We start from the raw sequence: 22,494 nt of genomic DNA on the forward strand, positions 1-22,494 counted from the left end.
TGGGCCATGAAGACTGCAATGTAGAAGCTTAAATTTACTTTTGTCTACACCGATTAGCGGTGCCCGAAAATGGGCCTAAAATTTGTTTCATCTCCGATCAGCTTGAAACTTAGAGGACATTTAGACAAGGCCATGTGTACCTTAACGAATACGAACATTTTGAAAATAAAAGTGATTTATTAACCTCTGAGGCCAGCAACTGGCTGTACAATGTTTTTTCTTCTTTTTTTGGATTAAACATGGAAGTCTTGGAGACTGGATAGGACGGTATGGACATAACCCAAGTACATCCTAAAAAAATAGCATTTTCTCCGATTGGCCTGAAACTTATTTAAAAAGTCATTGAAAAAGGAGAAAGGAGACCTCGATAAAGACAGACAATTTTGGTTGTATCACTTTGCTATGGCTGAACTAAGCCCGTAGTTCTAAATCGTTGACCTGCGGACCGCTTATTCGGTATGTAGATTAAATAAAAAAAAACAAGTTTTTTAAACTGAAAGTAAGGAGCGACATTAAAACTTAAAACGAACAGAAACTATTCCGTATATGAAAGGGACTGTCCCCTCCTCATCGCCTCGCTCTTTACGCTAAAGGTTTTTATTGTTTTAAAAAAAAAAGTTGTGAGACAGAGTCAAACTTTTGCGTAAACAGCGAGGCGTTGAGGAGGGGACAGCCCCTTTCATATACGGAATAATTTCTGTTCGTTTTAATTTTTAATGTCGCTCCTTACTTTCAGTTTAAAAAACTTGTTTTTTTTATTTAATTTCTGATCGTTTTTTAGTTAATGCAGCTTTTATTTGCATAAAAATTTTACTTTTCTTTTGCTAAATGGATGTCTTTACAAATTAACTTACGTAACTAACTTCTATATTCGTATATTTTTCTTCTGGCAAAAAAATACAAAGTTGCAGATTTTTGCAGATATGAGCTTGAAACCTATGTAATAGGGTTTTCTGATACGCTGAATCTGACGGTGTGATTTTCATTAAAATTAGTTCACTTGTAGGGGATGTTTCCCCCCTCTTTAAAAAATCGAGTAAATTTTCTCAGGCTCGTAGCCTTTGATGAGTAATACTAAACTTAATAAAATTTATATATTTAGGATCAGCATTATAAACACATTCTTTTGATACATTTATTGACATCAAAATTCCGTTTTTAAAAGTTTCGATTACTATTGAGCCGTATCGCTTGTTTTTTTTTTATTGTTTTTTTTATTACGTATATGTGATTACGTATATGAGGGGGTTCTCCCCTTAGTCAAGACCACGCTCTTAACGTTAAAAGTTAAAAAAAAATTTTGATTCACAAACCCCTGAATCACAAAGGCCGTTTAATTATAATTGATAGCTTTTTTGAAACAACTAAAAAAAAAACTGTAGCTTAACGAGCTTGTTATTGACTTGGGGGAGAACCCCCTCACATACGTTATAATTTCTGTTCGTTTTAAGTTCTAATATTCCTTCTTACATTTCAGTTGAAAAAACTGAAATTTTGAAATTTTGAAATTTTGAAAAAACTGAAGTTGAAACTGAAGTTTTTTTTATTTAATTTCTGATCGTTTTTTAAATAATGCTTGGAAATCCGGCGCCCCCTTCATAGAAATGTCCCTTACCCCAAAGAAACATCCTCCACGGAAATATTCTCCAGAGTAACCCCCTCCTCTAGCCCCCCCCTCCATAAAAAATCCTTCCTGAAAATGGTTGTATACTTACCAATAGCCAATAAATAATGCTGGCAAGTCCGGCGCCCCCTTCATGGCAATTTCCCTTCCCCCATGAACACTGACATCGTGAACTGATCCTCCAAAATAACAACCGAGCCCCCCATCCCACCCACAAAGCCCAAAAAACACAACAGTAAAAATATTGTAAAATACCCAAAAACCAAAAAAAAATGTTAAAATTTGGTAAAGGTAAAAAAATTTTTCCCACCCACAGGGAACTTCGGGGTATAAGTCATCCTAAAAGACATATTTATCATATTTTCGACCATGCTGAACAAAATGGCTATCTCAAAATTTTGATCGGGTGACTTTGGGAAAAAAATAAGCGTGGGAGGGGGCCTAGTTGCCCTCCATTTTTTTTGGTCACTTAAAAAGGGAACTAGAACTTTTAATTTCCGTTTCTAAGAGCCCTCCCACGATATTCTAGGACCACTGGGTCGATACGATCACCCCTGGGGAAAAAAAACAAGCAAACAAATAAACACGCATCCGTGATCTTTCTTCTGGAAAAAAATGTAAAATTCCACATTTTTGTAGATAAGAGCTTGAAACATCTACAGTAGGGTTCTCTGATAAGCTGAATAGGATGGTGTGATTTTCATTAAGGTTCTATAACTTTTAGGGGTGTCTTTTCCCCCTTTTTCGAAAATCACCCAAATATTCTCAGGCGTGTAACGTTTGATGGGTAGGTCAAAACTTGATGAAAGTTATATATTTGAAATCAGCATTAAAATCTGATTATTTTGATATATCTATTGGTATCAAAAACCCGTTTTCTAGAGTTTCGGTTACCATTGAGCCGGGTCGCTCCTTACTTACAGTTCGTTACCACGAACTGTTTGACTAGGTAAACGGACCTAGCATGACAAAAATTTTCAAATCGGATGTTAACAATTTATAAAGCCCCAAAATTGGCCGAAACTTACTTTTTGCTGATCAGATTAAAACTTTGCGAATGTTGATTGGACCAAGGGGAGCTCTAAGGACAACAAATTTTCATTCAAATTTGGTCATATCGATATTTAAAGCAAATAAAGCTAGTTTTTTTAGTAGGTGTGCTTGAATCTTAATGGGAATGCAGATAGAGCGCAGAGAACCTCAACGAAGATAAAAGATTTAGCAACATTTAGTTGTATTTATTTATATTTTTATTTTTTTGTGACGTCCCATTTTTTTTTTTTTTTTTTTTTTTTTTTTTTTTTTTTTTTTTTTTGAGAACACAACAAAAAAGAGCACAACTTATCAGAACGTGTTCATAATTTAAGAAAACCTGGGGTTCTTTTATATTGAAGCTTGAGCCCCTTTTTGACAAAAATTTTCAAAAAGTGTATATCTTTTTAGGGGTTTTCCTTGGTGTACACAAATTGAGCAGTAGGTTGCAAAATTTCATTTCAGCATAAGATCATTGAAATTACCAAATATTCAATGTTGTCAAATCTTCCAACATTCTTAACAAACAGGTTATTCTATATTTTTTGGCTACAAAATTATCTGAAGTATTCTTCCCTCTTGTTCTAAAGGACAATATTCGTGGATAGTATTAAGTTCTAATGTCTAAGAGGAAAAGGTAAGTTTTAAAGCTACACTATCTAAATATAACGTAAAAAAAACATGGAACAAATAAATGAAGAAAAGCTTTTATTAGTGAAAATCAGAAACTTTTATGGTTTTCACTGACTAAGCCTTTTCCAAGTTAATTGGTAGTACGCTTTTTTTCTTGCCAGTATTTTGCTTCTTCATCTTGTGATATTTTAATTGCGGATTTTTTAATAAAACCCTTTTTATGACTTTCCTATCTTCTTCCTAAGCTAAACTAAATTTCACTTATAGATTACATAAACGATCGATGACACGTTTAAAGGGTATATCTGGCATTATCAACCTTCTGAGACCAGGGGCGGATCCAGGATTTTTTAGGGGGGGGGCAAAATAGGTTGATCCGAAAAAAAATTTTTTAGCGGAAGGCGCAAAAAAGGTTGATCCAATAAAATTGCGTTAGGAGCAAGTTTAATTAACCCAACCTTGGGTTAATTAAGTAAATTACACTACTTTAGACTACGCTAGGTGGGCACACCCCATCCCCCCCTCCCCTGGATCCGCCACTGTCTGAGACATTAGAAAAACCCTGTGCTAAGCTATGCTCAAAGGGAGGATCAGCAAAGCGATATAGGTTTGAAAACATTTTTGTGATGAGTTGTCATCAGGGTTTCCATCCTTAGTGATTTATCAGCATTTCTAGTGGGCTTTTTTATTGCCTAAACAAAAAAAAATCACTAAATCAGCACATAAATTACTAGATTATTGAAAAACATCACTAAATCATCCTAAAAATCAAATTACATCTAGTGATTTTTGTCAGTGGTTGGCAATCCTGGTTGTCATCAATGCACCCTGATCAGGGGCGTAATTTACCATGGTCCAGGGGAGCAACTGCCCCTCCCAGGCCTTGGTATGCCCCCCAGACCCTTGTTTGACCCACCCCACAGCTTAAATTTAGTTTCTTCCAAAATTTTGTCAAAACTGAGATAAATCTGCATAATTCAAGCATCATCAGAAACAGATATTTTTTTTATTTTTATATATTTATCTTTATAGTACTATAAAGTATGTTTATAGTGCTTTTATAGTACTAAACAGTACCTTTATCGTACCAAATGGCTTATTTTATAGTTTTTACTGCAGGATTTTGATGAAATTACGTCACTGGCCATGATGACAACAACTCAGCAAACGTTTTTATAACTCTCCTGATGTGTGAAAATTCCAGATACAACCTTAAGGTCTGACTGTAACTAAATAATCCCTGCTAATGAAATAATTGCAGTATCTCTTACCCGCCAGCAGCTAAAATCATCTGCATTGCAGTTACTAGTTAAAAGATCCGAATGCCATCTACTCTGAAACACAAGTTCACAAACATTTCCCTTCCAATCTAGGAAAAGGGATTATCACAGTGACCATTAGAAGGTAGTGAAACATGAAATATGGATAATATCTTCTTCCACTTTTGAATTCGTTACAGACACCTGATTTAAGAACTTGCTTGACACGATAAATCAATGTGTCTCTATCTGATTATGATCAAAGGGAACGCTATAAAGCTTGTAAGGTAAACCAATTTTATCAACCTATACCTTTTTGAAGATAATTACAGAATCACTTTACAATATCGTTCCCAAAATCCTGATTTTATCTCACGATCAAGCTATTTTTTAGGTTATTTACATACAGATCAGAAACGACAACAATATATTTTAACACAACCTATTTTGGCACTTTTTAACCACCTAATTATTGAACAACACATATTATGGGTTTGATTCTATTTGAAAGGATTAAATCCAAGCTCTTTCACATATATTGAAAGCTGTAAAAAATGAAGTGGACATTGCTGTAACTATTCGGGGCAAAAACTTAAAGCTTTGGAGGAAGCCACAAAATTACAACCTCTTTTCAAAACAACAAGTAGGCAACTAAAACAGATTGTCGATTGAAAGTTTCTTTGGATGAAAAACCACTACGCTCACGGTGGTTCCATATCTCTCTTCACAGCATATCTATAAATAATGGAGAAACACTTTTGACATGCTATAAGCTAGTTAGCTTATGTGATGAGGAAGCGTTTCTAACCCTTTTCAGAAAGAGCTTGTAACATCTCTTTGAAAGATCGGTAAATAAATACTTCACAACAGGCAGTATTTTTTGAAGTCTTAACTTGATTGAAGTACGCTTTAGTTAACTTAAGCTACCCTAAGTTAACTTAAAACTAACTTTAAGTTAACATCTCTTTGAAAGAGTGATAAATAAATACTTCACAACAGGCAATATTTTTTAAGTCTTAGCTTGATTGAAGTACAACTTAAGTTAGCTTTAGTTTTACTTAAGCTACCTTAAGTTAACTTAAAACTAATTTTAAGCTAACATCTCTTTGAAAGATTGATAAATAAATATTACACAACAGGCAATATCTTTTGAAGTATTAACTCGATTGAAGTACAACTTAAGTTAGCTTTAGTTAACTTAAGCTACCTTAAGTTAACTTAAAACTAACTTAAAATTGACATCTCTTTGAAAGATGGATAAATAAATACCTCCCAATAGGCAATATTTTTTGAAGCCTTAACTCGATTAAAGTTCAACTTAAGTAACTTAGATAACTTTGAGTCAAATTTATTCCATGTTCCTTTAAAATAAACAGATGCTTCTGAGATTTATTTATCTTTTTTAACTTTTTCTATGTGAAAATCAAAAACAATACTGAAGTAAAAAAAAAAGAAAAACTAATTTGTGTTTCATTAGCTTTCTATTATCTTTCAAATAGATATTGTCTATTTTCTTCCCATGTCCACTGTTTGGATTATCGTTGCGTTTCGAATTTTTCCAGGGGGGGGGAGGAAGTACTATCAAGAATGTTACATTTACCATTACTAAAATGAGATTGATTTTCATCGTGTGATATACCTTATAAATCTCTTCTAGTTTCCGTATGCGGTCACCACCTCCTTTACTCGTCCGTGGTGACGCCTTTGCTTTCATATTATTGAGGCAAGGCCGTATCCCGTGGGACATCCAGGCATGGGCGACAATAGGCTGAATTTTAGGGGGGCTTACCTGGTCTAATCAGCACTTCGAGGGCTGTATTATTGAAATTTCAAGACAAAATATCATAGGCAGCGCAATAGCATTGCCTAAGTAAAGAGCGATGTGGTCACAATATATTGTTTTTTTTTAACCAGGGCACTTCTTATAGAAACAAATGTCATAGGAACTTCAAAAGAGTTCGTGGAGGGCAACCAGTCCCCCTCTCCCACTTCAATCACTTCCCCAAACACATCCAATCAAAATTTTGAGATAGCCATTTGTTCAGTGTAGTTTTAATGTCCGGAAATTATGACTTGTAAACCTCAGAGGGGGCTCATTTGATTGGTAATCAGAAGTTCTGCTGGCCTTTTTAATAGTCAAAAGTGATTGGAGGTCATCCAGCCCCTCTCCATACACCAATCACTTCCCTAAACACATTCAATCATAATTTTTGAGATAGTCATTTTGTTCAGTGCAGTTGAAATGTCCAGAAATTATGTCTTCGAGGATAACTCTCCCCCCCCCCCATATAGCCCTCAGGTCAAGAGTTGTAAGTTCCGCCCTGGGGTATATAAGTTTTTTTTTATAGAAATGGTGGTCGTATGAACTTCAAAGAGGCCACATTGGATTGGTAATCAGAAGTTATAGTGTTGTTTTTAAGATTCAAAGTGATCAGAAGGCAAATGGCCTCCCCCCCCCTCCTCACACACTAACGTCGTATTTTCCAGAAACGTATCTGATAGAAATTTTAAGATGGCCATTTGTTGACGTAGAAACATCTGAAAGGGCTCAGTCGGTTGGTAATTGAAAGGGCTAGTGCCTTCTTTAATAGTCAAAAGTGATTGGAGGGCAACCACCCCCCCCCCAAGACCATCATTTCCCCAAACACTTCCAAAAATTCAAGATAGTTATTTTGTTTGACATAGTTTAAAAGTCCAGAAATTATGTCTTTGAGGATGAGATCCCCCTCACAGTCCTCAGGGCAAGGGTTGTAAGGTATGCCCCGAGGGAATTTAAGGTTCTTATGGAAACGGTGGTCGTATAAACTTTGAAGGGGGTTCAATGGATTGGAAATCGGAAGTTGAAGAGCCATTATTAAGAGTAAAATTTACTGGAGGGCAGTCATATTCCCCCCACATCATATTTTCCCCCAATGCATCCGATAGAAATTTTAAGATAGCCAGTTGTTCAAAAATAGTCCAAAGATCTCATAACACGGCCTTTGGGATTGACACAACCCCCCAAAGTATAAGGATAAGGGTTTTAAGTTATGCCCCGGGAAGATATAAGGTTTTTATGAAGAGGTGGTCTTGTGAACTTTAGAGGAGACTCATTTGATTGGAAATGCATACTTCTAGTTCCATTTTAAGATTCAATCGTGATGGAGAGAAAATAGCCCCCCCCCCTCTCCCTGATATCCTCTTTTCGCCAAACACATTCGATCGAAATTGTAAGAAAGTCATTTTGTAGCCAATAGTCCAAAGAGAATATAACAATGTCTTCAGTAATCGAATATAAGAAATATTTAGGCGGACGTTGAATTAGATCAAAACAAACTATGAGCATGTAAAGTTTCAAAAAGGTGACAAAGCAGAATCTAAAAGACAATATATTATTAAGTTAGACCTTAAAGAGCAACTTGTGGGGAGGTTTGAACTAGCCAGAAAGTACTATTTGCTTGCGTTCTGTACTACAGTTACTGGAACTAATGACACTTAGAGTTTATTGAGGTGAAACCTATACGAAGTGTTTAGGGGGCGTTCCAATTAAAAAAAAAAACTGTATACATGCACGTTTTCAAAAAGGCAGATAAGCATTATCGTAGGCAGCACCACTCTATAATAGCTAGAAATATGATTGAAACATTTAAAGAAGCTAATTCGATTCAAAATTTAAAGTTCTAGCGTCCTTTCTAAGAGTAAAAAGAGATTGGAGGGCTATCAGCTCGTCTATCAAGCCGATTTTTTTCCCAAACACATTTAGTCAAAATTTTGAGACAACTATTTTGTTCAGCAAAGTAGAACGGTTCAGCAACTAAGTCTTTAGGGATATTGGCCATGTCAAACCCCCACAATTATGCCAAACTATGTATTCTTAAAGAAAAAAAAACACCAAAAAGATATAAAATATTTTTTTCGTGAAAACGACTTTGTCAATAAAAACGAACAGAAATTCATCTAAAAAATCTTTTTCCACAAAAAAAGCTTTTCAAAGAAAAGTAAAGAGATGCATTAAGCCAAAAATGGGCAGAAATGAAGTCAAGTAATCATCCAAGAGCTACCACAAATCACTATCAATAAATAAATGAAACTGAAAATGAATAGAAATTAGAATAAATAGCGGATTCAAACTCGAAACAAGCAAAAATTTACATTGATAGGGTTGATAACTCCCATGCCTTCTCAAGACCAGAACATAATTTGCACTTTACTGAAAACAAAATATGTCTAAATGTTCACTTGTTTTTACTTAAATCAGTAATAACTTTTTTACTCACTTTTTTTACCCATTTTTTATTTTAAGGAAAAAATATCAATATAGGTAAATTAAACTGATAATCCACGGTCATTCTTTTTTTTAGTAAAGCCTAAGTTATGTTTTGGTCTTGACAAGTCATGAGGGTTGTCAGCCCTAGTAATGTTAATTTTTGGTCGTTTTGAGTTTGAATCGGCTATTTATTATAATTTCTGTTCGTTTTGAGTTTCATTTAATTGTTGAGAGTGACTTGTGGTAGTTTTATGCTTGGACGATTATTTGACTTTATTTCTGCCCATTTTTGGCTTAATAGAGCTCTTTACTATTCCTTGAAAACTAATTTTGTGGCAATTTTTTTAAATTAATACAAATATATGACACCGTCATTCATTTGTGTCCAACTCGTAAAAAGGTAACAAAAATGAATATAAACAGAATTATGATGTGTTTTATAGAGTTTTTCTGTGCCCCTCTCCTTCCCCCCCCCCAAAAAAAAAATGGATATGCTCTTGTATTGTGGACCTCTTTAATCAGAGACGTTTGAATGTAATTTCAAATTCAATGTTTATTTCCATAGTCATCTAGCATGAATTGCTATATAAATATTTATTGTTTTGAGACTTATAGCTACTCAGGGCAGATTTACCTTAGATGATACCCCATAGGGGTATCAGGGCAGATGATACCCCTCAGATCAATGCCGCAGCCAAAAAATTATCATACTCCAGGATAAAAACAAAGATTTTGGAATCGAATGCGTATTTTCTTGATTAAAACGCCATGATCGGAAAAATCTGGCTTGGAAATTTCCACCAGCACTTGTTGCTCCTATCTATTGCCTATTAATATTATGCATTTGTATATTCCGCCACATTCAACGTACAGATAGGAAAAATACCGTTCAAATCTTACGCCTTTCCTAATTTCAAAAAATTATGCCTCAAATCCTTAGTCTGATTAGTTGGTCATAAACGTTACGCCTGAAAATTGTATATTATTCAAGAAAAAAAAATCAAACAAAATACATAATAGGCTTAATTTAGTCAGGCTTAGTCAGGCTGAATTTCGATTTTACCGACAAGTATAACTATAATACATAATAGGCCCAGGTACAAGATAGAAGCAGAAATTGAGTCCAGCAAATTAAATTCGTTTTCTAACCAACAAGACTCTCATCTTGGCCTGAATCCCTATAGGATTATCCCCGAAATCGAAGTATTTCATACTTAAGCCGTAGATTCTGGAAGAAATATCATCGTTGTTACGGCTAAAAATCATATTCGACGTTTTCATTAGTCTGAAACAATGGTCAAAAACAGTTTACTGTATTGAATTCAAAGAGATAATCGGCAGGGAAATTTATCATCGATCATCCTTGTCTACAGCATCCTGCTGATTCTCCCATTGAGAACAGCTTATTAAATGTTTTTTTTGCAGATAAATTATTGAAGATTTTGAATATAATTTTTGAAACAAGAGAAGTACCTCTTGATTTTAGAAAAACTCTGATAAACCCCTTTATACAAAAGGTAGTAGAAGAAATAAGAGTGTGAAAGGTGATAAGAGTGAGTGTGGTAACTGTAGAGGCATTAGCCTGCTTTCTGTAGGTAGCAAATTACTTGGTATGATGATACTTCTTAGACTTAGAGAGATGCCGTAGACAAGGTTTTAAGAGAAAAACAGCGCGTTTTAAGAATGGTAGAGGATATGTCGACCCAATTTTCTCTCACCGATTAATAATTGAGAAGTGGCTGAGTCAGCAAACACCGTTAGTCCTCACTTGTATAGATTATGAACAATCGTTTGATTCAGCTGATAGAAGAGCTCTAATGAAGGTCTTATCCGTGTAAGGTGCACCAGACATATACATAAAAATTTAATAACTTAAGTGATTGGTGATGTGTACGAGAATAACACTGCTGCTGTGAAGATAGGAAATAAGGTTAGTAGCTGGTTTCAAATTAAATCAGGAGTTAACCAGGGTTGCGTTCTATCCCCATTTATATGGATCATTTTGATGGACACTGTCTTAAGGAGCCCAGCAAAGGCAATGGGAGAACACGGAATTAAATTGGGAAGTAAAATTCTCCTAGACCTAGGTTATGCTGAGAATTAAAGCATCTTAGATGAAAGTGTGAGCAACATGAATGAACTCTTGGAGGTTTTGCGAGTTCAGTGTGCTAGGATAGGTTTGAAAATTAATGTTAAGAATACTAAGTCACTAAGGCTAGGAATAAGTGAAGATGAAAAGGTGACACTGGGTAACGAAAAGATTCATCAAGTGGACAGCTTCACTTACCTTGGTAGTATCATAGGCAGCGCAATAGTGCTGCCCAAGTAAAGAACTATGTTGGCACAATGTATTATATTTTTTTTTCTTGGTCTTACACCAGGGCACTTCGCATCGAAGGAGCTGTAGCAGAAACTTCGGAAAGGGCTCATTCGATTGGAAATTGGAGTGGCTAGTACCCTTTTTAATAGTCGAAAGTGATTGAAAGGCAACTAACACCCCTTCCACGCCCACTATTTCCTCAAACACATCCAATCAAATTGTTGAGATAGCCATTTTGTTTCACGCAGCTTAAAGTTCAAGAAGTTATACCTTTGAGCAGGACACTCCCCCCACAGTCTTAAGGGCAAGGGTTATAAGTTATGCCCTGGGGGCATATAAGTGTTTATTGAAATCTTTGTCGTAGAAACTTGAAAAAGAGCTCTTTCGATTGGAAATTCAAAGGGCTAGTGCCCTTTGTAATAGTCGAAAGTGAATGAAAGGCAATTAACACCCCTTTCACGCCCACCATTTCCCCAAACACATCAAATCAAAATTTTTAGATAGCCATTTTATTATACTTAGTTGGAAGTTTTGGAAATTGGGTCTTTAAGGATGACAACCCCTCTCCCCCCCACAGCCCTAAGAGCAAGGGTTGTAAGTTATGCCCTGGGGGCATGCAAGGTTTTTATAGAAAGCGATGTTGTAAAAACTTCAAAAAGGACTCATTCAATTGGAAGTTGAAAGGTCTAGTGCCCTTTTAATAGTCGAAAGTGATTGAAGGGAAACTAACCCCCCTCTGAAGCCCACCATTTCCCCAAACACATCCAATCAAAAATTTAAAATATCCATTTTGTTCAACGTAGTCAAAATTTCTGGAAATTAGGTCTTTTAGGATGATAACCCCCTCAGAGCCCTCAGTGCAAGGGTTGTAAGTTATGCCCTGGGGGCATATAAGGTTTATATAGAACGTTGTTGTAGAAATTTCAAAAAGGGCTTATTTGATTCGAAATTGAAATGGCCCTTTTTAATAATTGAAAGTGAGTGGAGAGTAATTGACCCCCTCTCACGCCCACGATTTCGCCAAACACATTCAATCAAAGTTTAGAGATAGCCATTTTCTTCAACGTAGTTGAAAGTTCTGGAAATTATGTCTTTGAAGATGACAATCCCCCAAGCCCTCAGGGTAAGGGTTGTAAATTATGCCCTGGGGGCATAAGAGGTTTTATAAAAAGCGTTGTCGTAAAACTTCGAAAAGGGCTCATTCAATTGAAAATTGAAAGGGCTAGTGCCTTTTTTAATAGTTGAAAGTAATTGGAGGGCAACTAACCCCACTCTCACGCCCACTATTTCCCCAAACACATCCAATCAAAATTTTGAGATATTCATTTCGTTCAGCGTAGTTAAAAGTTCTGGAAATTAGGTCTTTTAAGATGACAATCCTCTCAGAGCCCTCAGGGCAAGGGTTGTATGTTATACTCTGGGGGTATATAAGGTTTTTATAGAAAGTGTTGTCGTAGAAACTTCAAAAAGGGCTCATTTGATTGGAAATTGAAAGGGCTAGTTCCCTTTTTAATAGTCGAAAGAGAATGGAGAGCAACTAACCCCCTCTCACGCCCACCATTTCCCCAAACACAATGAATTAAAATTTTGAGATCGCCATTTTGTTCAACGTAGTTGAAAGTTCTGGAAATTAGGATTTTGAGGATGACAAACCTCCCAAACCCCTCAGGGCAAGGGTTGTAAACTATGTCCTGGGGGCATATAAGGTTTTTATAGAAAGGGTATTTATAGACATCAAAATGGGCTCATTCGATTGGAAATTGAAAGGGCTAGTGCACTTTTTAACAGTCGAAAAGCATTGGAGGGCAACTAGCCTTCCTCTCAAGCTCACCATTTCCCCAAACACATCCAATCAAAATTTTTAGATAGCCATTTTATTCAACTTAGTTGGAAGTTTTGGAAATTGGGTCTTTAAGGATGACAACCCCTCTCCCCCCCACAGCCCTGAGAGCAAGGGTTCTAAGTTATGCCCTGGGAGCATGCAAGGTTTTTATAGACAGTGTTGTTGTAAAAACTTCAAAAAGGACTCATTCAATTGGAAATTGAAAGAGCTAGTGCCCTTTTTATAGTCGAAAGTGATTGAAGGGAAAATAAACCCCCCTCTGACACCCACCATTTCCCCAAACACATCCAATCAAAATTTTTAGATAGCCAGTTTGTTCAACGTAGATGAAAATTCTGTAAATTAGGTCTTTGAGGATTACACTCCCACCAGAACCTTTAGGGCTAAGGTTGTAAGTTGTGCCCTGGGGGAATATAAGTTTTTTTTATAGAAAATGTTGTCGTAGAAACTTGAAAAAAGGCTCATTTAATTGAATATTGAAAGGGCTATTGCCCTTTTTAATAGGCTAGTTGAAACTGATTAGAGGGCAACTAACCTCTCTCTCATGCCCACCATTTCCCCAAACACATCCAAACAAAATTTTGAGATAGCCATTTTTTCAACGTAGTTTAATGTTCTGGATATTATGTCTTTGAGGATGATCAACCACCCCCACATCCCTCAGGGCAAGGGTTGTAATCTATACCCTGGGGGCATATAATGTTTTTATAGAGCGTTGTAATAGAAAATTCGAAAACTTCGAAGGGCTAATGCCCTTTTTAATAGTCAAAAGTTATTGGAGGAAAACTTACACCCCTCCCACGCCCACCATTTTCCCAAAAATATCTAATAAATATTTCGAGATAGCCATTTTGTTCAACGTAGTTGAAAAGTCCAGAAATTATGTCTTTGAGGATGAAACTCCCCCAAAGCCCTCGATGCAAGGGTTTTAAGTTATGCCCTGGGGACATATATGGTTTTATACAAAGCATTGTAATAAAAACTTCGAAAAGGGCTCATTCGATTGGAAATTGAAAGCACTAGTGCCTTATTTAATAGTCAAAAGTGATTGGAGGGCAACTAACGCCCCTCTCAAGACTACCATTTGGCCAAACACCTCCAACCAAAAGTTTTGAGATAGACATTTTGTTCAACGTAGTTGAAAATTCTGGAAATTTGGTCTTTGCCAGCGTTGTCGTATAAACTTCAATAAGGACTAATTTAATTGGGAATTGAGAGGGCTAGTGCCGTTAATAACATTCAAAAGTGATCGGAAGGCAAATGTCCCCCCCCTCATACCCATCATTTCCCCAAACACTTGTGATCAACATTTTTATATAGCAATTTTATTGAACGTAGTTGAAGAGTCCGGAAATTATGTTTTGAGTGTGACTGCCCCCAACTGCCCTCAGGGCTAAGGTTGTAAGTTATGCCCTTGGGGCATAGAAAGTGTTGTCGTAAGCCTAATAGAAATTTTGAGATAGTAATGCTATTCAAAATAATCTAAATATCATATAACAAGGCTTTTGGGGTTGTAACAAACCCCAAATATTAGGGGCAAGGTTTGTAAGTTGTACCCAGGGGCATTAAAGGTTTTTATGGAAGAGATGGTTGTTTAACTTCAGAAGAGGCTCAGTCTCAATCCCTGAAAAAGACTATGTCAATATAAAACGAACAAAAATTAATCAAAAAAACTATTTGCACAAAATAAGTTTTTCAAAAAAGAGTAAAGAACTCCATTAAACCAAAAATGAACAAAAATAGAATCATATAATCTACCAAGCGTACAACTACCACAAATCAGTATCAATAAATAAATGAAACCCAAAACAATTAGAAATTACAATAATTCAAAGTCAAAACGAGCAGAAATTAATCTGAGTAGGGTTCTAAACCCTATGCTTTCTAAAAGCCAGAATATAATGTGTACTTTACTGAAAAAAATTATTTTTTTAATGTTTTCACTTATAACCTAGAGAAAACAAAAATTAATTAAGATTTTGAGAAATAAATATCAGCATATGTAAATTAAACTGACAATGCGCATTTTCCCGGTAAATTCATTTGAATTTTTTTCAGTAAATGAATGTGCAATGTGCATGGTCAGTTTAATATAAATATACTGATATTTAGTAATCAAAATGTTGATATTATTTGATTTATTAAAGTTATAAAAGTAAAAACATTTATTTTTTTCAGTAAAGTGCAAATTATGTTCTGGCCTTGGAAAGGCATGAGGGTTTTTAGCCCAACTTGTGTTAATTTCTGCTCGTTTTGAGTTTGACTCGGTTATTTATTGTAATTTTTGTTCCCTTGGGTTTTCATTTATTTATCGATGCTGATTTGTGGTAGTTTCACGCTTGGTACATTATTTGATTTTATTTTCGCTCATTTTTTGTTTAATGGAGTTCTTTACTTTTCTTTGAAAAACTTATTTTGTGGAAAAAGTTTTTTTAATTAATTCTAGATAAGTTGATTTGAACAATTGAAGCAAAGTCAATTTTTAAATTTTACATTTTTAATTGATATCTATAATAATTTTCGCTCTTCCGTCTTACAAAGTAGCTTTGCTTTCCATTGGATATCCTCAACTGGTAATTTTATACAGTTACGACCCGTCTCGTGGCCAAAACGACCATAGAATTTCTGATTCATGATCTCCTTTGAAACATCCTCTTAGAAATTCTAATTTCATTGCAAATATTTGATTATCGGTGAAATTTATTTGTCTTTTTTTTCTAAAAATAGATGACACCTCCTCTCATAAAGCCTCGGCAAGACATGTGGACAGCTCTTCTAAGAGAAAATCAATGAGACAGGCCAAAAGAAACAAGTTTTTGTTGGTTTTGTTTCTCTGGTATGTTTTGACTTAATAGTTCTGCTGATTGCAGTAGCAAAAGACAGCCCAAAACACAATAAAAGCAACCCAAAATGGCAATCCAAAAAGACATAAATTTCAATTCAGTAATACAAGATACAGGGTTAAATAGGCTGAAAACCTTTATAATGTCCAACCCCAGATAGTTTAATTCAGAGGGTCTCAAACTTTTCAGGCCACGCCTCTCCTCCTCTGGTCAGCCTCAGATGTGCCTCCCCCTCATAAAAATAATTTTAATTGTCAGTTATAATAAATTAAATTAGATAGTAGTTTATCGATAAAACACCAAACTTGTTATACATAATGATGGCTGCTGCCTGTATGTAATGTATATAATATACCTGTGAATTATACATTACACAGTGTAAATATATCATATTGGGTATTATATACTGTGTATTATATATCATATATACATATAATGTATATATAATATGCCTGTATGTAATGTGTAATATACCTGTGTATTATACATTACACAGTGTATATATATCATATTGGGTATTATATACTGTGTATTATATATCATATATACATATAATGTATATATAATATGCCTGTATGTAATGTGTAATATACCTGTGCATTATACATTACACAGTGTATATATATCATATTGGGTATTATATACTGTGCATTATATATCATATATACATATAATGTATATATAATATGCCTGTATGTAATGTGAATATACCTGTGTATTATACATTACACAGTGTATATATATCATATTGGGTATTATATACTGTGTATTATATATCATATATACATATAATGTATATATAATATGCCTGTATGTAATGTGTAATATACTGAATTATGCACAATATGCAGTACGCGATTCTTATTACAGAAATTTCACAAATCTTTTTCTGTCCTATCAATATAATATTGTTTAAAAAATAATTGCCCCCACTAAGGAGGGTCGCACCCTATACATTAAGAACCTCTGGTTTAATTCAATTCAATTTAGCAAGTGAACATAATTAACAGAAGATATCTGTTTTTAAGATTTGTTTTTGGGGGCGCAAAAACTATTGCAGGAGGGGTGAGGTCAATCTCGAAATTGTCCTTTCTTAACCCATTTTTATTATAAAAAATAGCCTTTTGAACTTGATAGCTCTTTAAGCTATTAAATTTAAAAAGAAGGTTTTCCTAAGTAAAAGTAAAAATCCACATTAAAGATAAAAATAATGAAAATTATCCTATATATAAGAGGAGAGTTGCCTACCCAAACCCTCGCTGTTTGCACAAAAGTTTTTTTTTTCTTTACTGAAAACCAATTGAGAACGAAAATATATTTAATTCATTTGTTTAAATATTCCAAATATTGACTGCATTTAATAACATATCAACTAGAATTTTTTTTTCTAAAGTGAACATGCATTAATGAACATTTCATTTCTTGAGGAACTGTGAATAATACGTTTCGTATCGTTATCATTAGCCCTTTGTGTTGTAGCATCTGTTCTTGAAGTATTAGATAAACACGACAAGCTTTAATGTAAGCACTGGAGGTAGGGTCGTATCCAAGATTTTTTTCGAGGGGTTGGGGGTTACAAAAAAATTTCGGGGATTTTAGAAAAAAACTTCAACACATCAGAAATTTGTTTCTATTAACTTTTTTTTACATTTTTACGAGTATGACAAACATTTCGGGGGGGGGGGATTCAAACATTTAACCTCCCTGCTGGATATGCCCTTGATTGAAGGATTAAGGGAGAAGGCAGCCCTTTTTATATGCAAAATCATTTCTGTGTGTTTTAAATTTTAATATCGCTCCTTACTTTTGCTTAAAAAAACATATTTTTAAATAGTTCTTATTCTTTTTAAGCACCGTATCCAAGATTTATTAAATTATGAGTTTTCTCAAAACCAGGTCTTTACATTAAAGTTCGAATTTCACATAGGACTGTTTAGAGAAAGAGGCTCATTTAGTCTTTTTCCGTTTATCAAATGAAGGGAACTGAAAAGTTAAATCGATATCCATCTCAATTTTCATCCTACACGGAACCCCCCCCCTACGCAGAAAATACCCACCGGAAAATACCGCCACAGAAAATACCCCCCGTGGAAAATACCCTCCCCCCCAAAATTTGTTTTTCCAAATTTGGAAAAATGGGGTTTTCCACATTTGAAAATTTTATTTGAGCTTTTTTTAGTTTCCTTGAGAAGTGCTAAGCAAAGTGAAAAAGAGGAATTTACAAATCATAAGTATCTTAACAACTTATCCTAAAAATAAGTATCCTAAAATCTATTTTTGTTGAAAAACCTCCATATGAACTTCTGTAATTTTTGGCAGCAGCGGGTACCAAATTAAAAAAAAAACATTATAAGAAAAAAAATGTAGGCGAAAAATCATCAAATTTAAGCTAAAAACATATGACCTTAAAAAGTTTAATAAGGCTTAGCTATTCTTTGAAAGCATAGTTGGCTTTGCAAATTATGTTCTGGTCTTGAGAAGGCATGGGGGTCGTCAGCCCTACTCATGTTAATTAGTGCTCGTTTGACTCGGTTATTTATTGTAATTAATTAAAAAAAAATTCCTAAAAATAATTTTTTCAAAGAAAAGTAAAGGCAATTTTAAAGTTAAGCTCTGTAGATATAAATACTTTTTAAAATTCAAACTCAAAACGACCAGAAATTACTATTAAAGAATAAATGAAACCCAAAACGAACAGAAACTAAAGAAACAATCATAACAAAAACATACAACAAATAATAATATAAATGAATAAATAAATCTTAAAGCGAGTAATGCTTAGATTGAATATGAAAATCAAGCTTAAAACGAAAAAATATATTTTCCTATTGAAGTATAAATGACACATGAAACGAACAGAAATTAAATAAACAATCAATGCAAACAGACATACAATAGATATTAATGTAAATTAATAAATAAATCTTAAAACGAGTGAAACTTAAATTGAATATGCAAATCAAGTTGAAACGAACAAAAATCACCACAAACAAGAGTTTGGGTATAACCTCCTTCTCTCACTGTAAAAGTCTAAAACCTACTGCGTCATTGGCGCTTTACTGAAAACCAATTTTATGACAAATATTTTCTTTTGTACTTAATATTGAAAATGTGAACTGATGAGCTATCAGCAATTAATATCATTATACATCAAATATTCAGTTTAACTTATTAGCTCTTTTTAAAGTTGTTAAAAACGAATATAGTTTCCCTACAAACAAGTGATTGGATACTGCCTCCTTTCCTAACTGTAAATAAAAACCAAAAGCCGAATGCGTCTTTGGCGCTTATCTGAAAACGGATAACATTACAAATATCTTCTTTTCCAGTTCTTACAGCATTGAAAATAAAAATACAATTATAGTGAAATAAATTCTTGAACTAATGGATCTTTCATCATCCAATCTCTTTTTACTCTAAAAAACTGAACTAGAACTTTCAATTTCCAATCAAATGAGCCATCTCTGAGTTTCTTACGAGCATCCTTTCAAAAAGGACCATTTATCCTCACAACGCATAACTTATAACACATGCCCTCAGGCCCTGGGGGGCTGTGTTGACCCCTGAGTTTTCTTTGTATGGTCTTTGAACTATTTAAAAAAAAAAGGTACCTCAAAGGTCTTATCGGATGGGTTTGCGGAAAAAGGGCGTGGATGGGGGGGGGGGGATAGGTGCCCTCCAATCTCTTTTCACTTTTAAAAAGTGAACTAGAACTTTCAATTTCCAATCAAATTGTCCCTCTTTGAAGTTAATACGAGCATCCCTTCCATAAGACCCATATATGCCCCCTGGGCATAACTTACAACGCCTGCCCCTGGGCCCTGGCGGGTTGTGCCAACACCGTAACTTTTGTTATATGATCTTTGAACTATTTTCAACAAAATAGCCATCTTAAAATTTTGATTGGATGCATTTGGGAAAAAAGGGTTTGGGGGGGAGCTGCTTACCCTCCAATATCTTTTGACACTTAAAAAGTGAACTAGAACTTTCAATTTCCAATCAAATGAGTCCTCTCTGAAGTTTATACGAGCATTCCTTCCATAAGAACCATGCATGCCTCCAGGGCAAAACTTATAACCCTTGCCCCTGAAGACTGTAGGGGGAGTGTCCTGCTCAAACATAAAATTTCCAGAACTTTCAACTACGTTGAACAAAATGGCTATATCAAAATTTTGATTGGATGTGTTTGGGGAAATGGTGGGCGTGGAAGGGGTGTCAGTTGCCTTAGAATCACTTTCGACTATTAAAAAGGGAACTAGACATTTCAATTTCCAGTCGAATCAGCCCTTTCTGAAGTTTCTATAACAACGTTGTCTATACAAAACCTTATATCCCCCAGGGCATAACTTACAACCCTCGCCCAGAGGGCTGTGGGGCAGTTGTCATTCTCAAAGACCTAATTTCCAGAACTTAAAACTACGTTTAATAAAATGGCTATCTCAAAATTTTGATTGAATGTGTTCGGGGGAATGATGGGCGTGGGGGGCTATTTTCCCTCCAATCACTTTTTGACTATTAAAAAGGGCACTAGCCCTTTGAATTTCCAATCGAGTGAGCCTTTTCTGAAGTTTCTACGACAACGCCTTCTATAAAAACCTTACATACACCCAGGTCATAACTTAAAATCCTTGCCCTAAGGGCTGTGGGGGAGCGCCCTCCTCAAAAAAATATTTTCTATATGGAAATCAACTACGCTTAACAAAATGGCTATCTCAAATTTTTATTGGATGTGTTTGGGGGAGTGATGGGCGTGGGGGCTAGTTGCCCTCCAATGCTTTCGACTATTAAAAAGGGCACTATCCCTCTGAATTTCCAATCGAATGAGCCTTTTTTGAAGTTTCGACGGCAACACCTTCTATAAAAACCTTATATGCCCCCAGGGCATAACTTAAAACCCTTGCCCTGAGGGTTGTGGGGGAGTGTCCTCCTCAAAAACATATTTTCTATCTGGAAACCATCTATGCTGAACAAAATGACAATCTCAAGATCTTGATTGGTGTGGAAATGATGATGATGGGGAAATGATGGGTGTGGGGGGGGGGGGGGCTAGGTTCCCTCCAATCACTTTCGACTATTAAAAAGGGCACTAGCCCTTTGAATTTCCAATCGAATGAGCCTGTTTTGAAGTTATTACGGCAACGCCTTCTATAAAAACCTTATATGCCCCAGGGCATAACTTAAAACCCTTGCCCTGAGGGTTGTGGGGGAGTGTCCTCCTCAAAAATATATTTTCTATCTGGAAATCAACTACGCTAAACAAAATGGCCATCTCAAAATTTTGATTGGATATGTTTGGGGGAATGATGGGCGTGGGGGGGCTAGTTGCCCTCCAATCATTTTCGACTATTAAAAATGCCACTAGAACCCTCGATTTCCAATCAAATGAGCCACCTTTGAAGTTTCTACGACGAACCCTTTCATATGAAGTGCCTCTGGGAAAAAAAATAATAATAAATAAATAATAAAACATTGGAGCCGTATGGCCTTTAACCTCTGATTTCTGTTCGTTTTGGGTTGAATTTATTTATTGATGGTGATTTGTGGTAGTTTTACGCTTAAAAAATTATTTGAAATTATTTCTACTCATTTTTTTGTAATGGAGCGATTTACTCTTCTTTGACAAACTTATTTTGTGGAAAAAGGTTTTTAAACTAATTTTCGATTTACTTTTTATTAACATAGTCTTTGTCATGGGAAAAAAATCTTTATATCTTTTGATTTTTTTCTAGTAGACTCCATATTATTTTATTTCAAAAATTATTTGACTTTATTTCTTTTTTAAGCTCTTTACTTTTTTTTAAAAAACTTTTTTTGTGGATAAACTTTTTAAAAATTAATTTATACAAAAAAGATCTTACGTGAAATGCCGTTAAGATTTTTTTTTTAAGGGGCATGTCTTTGAAAGATTCCAGGTCCCCTGGCCTTCATCTACCATATTAGTCCCTTAAAGAGACTGTACCAAGAGGGCTCTACCCTCACCACTTTGGTCTGGCTTCTCGCGAGTCATTGAAACGCATCCAAAATCGATAATCATAGGCAGCGCAATAGCACTGATGAAGTAAAGAGCGGTACGGAAACAATGTATTATTATTTTTATTTTTTTTTTACACCAGGGCGCTTCGTCTAAAAGGAGTTATCATACAAAACTTAGGAAAGGGCTCATTCGATTGGAAATTGAAAGGGTTGGTGCCCTTTTTAATAGTCAAAAGTGATTGGAGGGCAACCAGCCCCCCCATGCCCATCATTTCCCCAACCATATCCAATTGAAATTCTGAGAGAGCCATTTTGTTCAAAGTGGATTGAAGATCCGGAAATTATGTCTTTGAGGATGACAACTACCCCCACCCCTCAAAGCCCTCATGGCAAGGGTTGTAATTGCACGATTTCATCAAACATAACCTGAATTAACTTGGTCACTACTAAGATACTACTACCCCCCCCTTCCATCTCAGCACCAATAATAAAGGTGTAGACTGAAAATATACGCTACCACCTCTCCTTAATAATAGACGAATTAAAAAAAAGCTTATTATCATAGGCAGCGCAATAGCGCTGCCTAAGTAAAAAACGATGTTGGCACAATGTATTATACATTTGTTTTCTTATTAAACGGGAATCGTTCTTAAAGAATTGGGACAAAAAGTCAAAACTTTAGCCTAAAGAGCAAAGTTTTGAGGAGGGGGCAACTCCTTTC

The 22,494-nt window shown here is 35.2% G+C and overlaps 1 protein-coding gene across 3 annotated transcripts in view; it reads right to left on the reverse strand.

Annotated features, from left to right (window-relative positions):
• Sh (Potassium voltage-gated channel protein Shaker) overlaps positions 1-22,494 on the reverse strand; it is a 338,900-nt gene that overhangs the window by 287,877 nt on the left and 28,529 nt on the right. The window contains exon 1 of one of the 3 annotated variants that reach the window (XM_089105497.1): positions 4,561-5,101. The exons of the other annotated variants lie outside the window; for them this stretch is intronic. Within the exon in view, the coding sequence (XP_088961623.1) occupies positions 4,561-4,586 (26 nt within the window). The 5' untranslated portion in view covers positions 4,587-5,101. Of the gene's footprint in view, positions 1-4,560; positions 5,102-22,494 lie in introns of those variants that run through there. 3 annotated transcript variants of the gene reach the window in all.

The sequence above is a fragment of the Artemia sp. Qi Xiang Cuo genome, chromosome 19, assembly GCF_049724085.1.
Source record: "Artemia sp. Qi Xiang Cuo chromosome 19, ASM4972408v1, whole genome shotgun sequence".
In the NCBI taxonomy this organism is placed as follows: Eukaryota; Metazoa; Arthropoda; class Branchiopoda; order Anostraca; family Artemiidae; genus Artemia; species Artemia sp. Qi Xiang Cuo.